At 44.1% G+C, this 1,790-nt stretch overlaps 1 protein-coding gene across 1 annotated transcript; it reads left to right on the top strand.

Moving 5' to 3' along the window:
- Positions 1–311: 311 nt before the first annotated feature.
- Positions 312–1,229, top strand: LOC146811583 (taste receptor type 2 member 9-like). The gene has a single exon (XM_085615072.1). The coding sequence runs from the start codon at positions 312–314 to the stop codon at positions 1,227–1,229; it is 918 nt and encodes a 305-aa protein (XP_085471198.1).
- The last annotated feature ends 561 nt before the right edge of the window (positions 1,230–1,790 follow it).

Raw genomic sequence — 1,790 nt, 5'->3', positions numbered from 1 at the left:
GGACTGTGCCTTCACCTGCACATCAAAAATAGATTGTTGAATTTGAATATTGAAAGCTTTTTCAAACAAATTTGTGGTCTGCTCTAAGGATGTGTGAGGCACTTTTACCATTTGCATTCTTAAAAAATAAGCAGGATGGATAGAAATGGAATACAGTTTCTGCATGATTCGACGCACGATAGACTCATAGCATAGAAATGAGCCTTCGGTGAGCGCTTGGATCTGAATTTGAGAACTTGCATTCTAGCAGCAGGAACATTATAGACAGATTACCTGAGCAAGACCAGTTGCTGTTCCATTGAGGGAAGACCATGGTGAGCCCCTGGCATGTCGTTTGCTTGGCCATCATCGCGGCTGAAACAGTGGTCGGCATCGCCATCAACACATTTATGGTGGTTGTGAATCTTCTAGACTGGAAGAATAGCAGGAGCATTAACTCTGTTGACATCATCCTCATCATGCTGGCCTTCGTGGAAATTGCATTCCAGAGTACAATATGCCTGCTTAATTTCATCATGTTCCTGTACCGTGGTTTTCAGGCCCAGTTCAAAATAGTCTCTGCTTTGTTTTTTCTCTTAACGTTTTTAACAGGTACCCGCTTTTGGTTCTCAACCTGTCTATCTGTTTTCTATTGCCTGAGGATCGTGGACTTCAAGAACCCCCTCCTCAGCAGGCTCAAGATGAGGTTGCCAGTAGTAGTCTGGTACCTGATGGTTGGGGGAGTGTTGATATCTCTTGTAATTAATGCTCCTGCACCCTATCTATTTAAAGATCACAAATACAATCAAGACTTTAGAAGCAATATCACAGCAAACTGCACTCCTGGGGGAGATGTAGCATACTGGGCTGGTCACTGCTTGGCCATTGCCACCATCCTAGGCTTTTGCTTCCCATTTGTCCTTGGAGGGACCTCTTCAGCGCTGATCATCAGATCCCTCTTCAGACACAAGCGTAACATGGAGCAGAACTTGTCATGTTCTAGCAAGGCTCGGCTGGAAGTTCATTTGAAGGCCACCAAAACGGTGGTGTCCCAACTCTTCATCTACGTGTTCTTCTTTCTGATGACCATACTGATGCGGCACAATATCTTTCAGATGGGAACCATAGAGGTCCCAATCAGCTTTATGGTGCTCCTTTTCATTGTTACCTTGTCATCCATTTTGTTAATCATGGGGAACACCAAACTGAGGCGCTCCTCAGAACGTCTTCGCTGCACCTCCAAGAACTGAGTTGATTCTGAAAACAGTAATGTAAATATTTGCGATCTGCGGCTCTAAATGGAACAGTTTAAAAAGCTAATGCGATAACGTTGTTTTCTACTTGTTTCTCTAATTCTTCAGCCTCACAATGTTACCAGAATGTTTTTCTCTTTATTAGAAAAACTAAAATGGCTTCTCTCCCAGGCGACAGTGTTCCAGTTGCAGCCACAGTGCCACCACCACCTCTCAGCTCTCTCAGAGGGAGCACTCAGGATCCTAGAGGGATGGGAGGAAAAAGAGTGGGAGGATACCAGATATTTCTTTTTCCTGAAGGACGAAGGAGGGTGGTGCTAAGGGTGGTGGGTTTGTGTGGCAGGATGATGGGTATGATGTTTTAATATTTGGTCAGGAAGGGAGAGATTATTACTAGAGTCTTTGGACAGAGTGGCAGGAAACAGGCTTTTGTTATCTTTTTCAGGAAGGGGGGTGCTAGAATGCTCGTAATAAAGCACTTGAGTAACAAGTGTGTTTAAAACCCTAATGCATCAAAGAAAATTGTGACTCTTGGCCCCCACTTTGATGGCAATAAAA

Source organism: Triturus cristatus, chromosome 7 (assembly GCF_964204655.1).
Source record: "Triturus cristatus chromosome 7, aTriCri1.1, whole genome shotgun sequence".
NCBI lineage: Eukaryota > Metazoa > Chordata > Amphibia > Caudata > Salamandridae > Triturus > Triturus cristatus.
Note: the sequence above shows the minus strand (reverse complement) of the source record. Positions and strands in the feature narration are given on the sequence as shown.

Excerpts from the sequence above, each read along its gene's own strand:
- LOC146811583 (XM_085615072.1), top strand. The coding sequence starts at position 312 with ATGGTGAGCCCCTGGCATGTCGTTTGCTTGGCCATCATCGCGGCTGAA.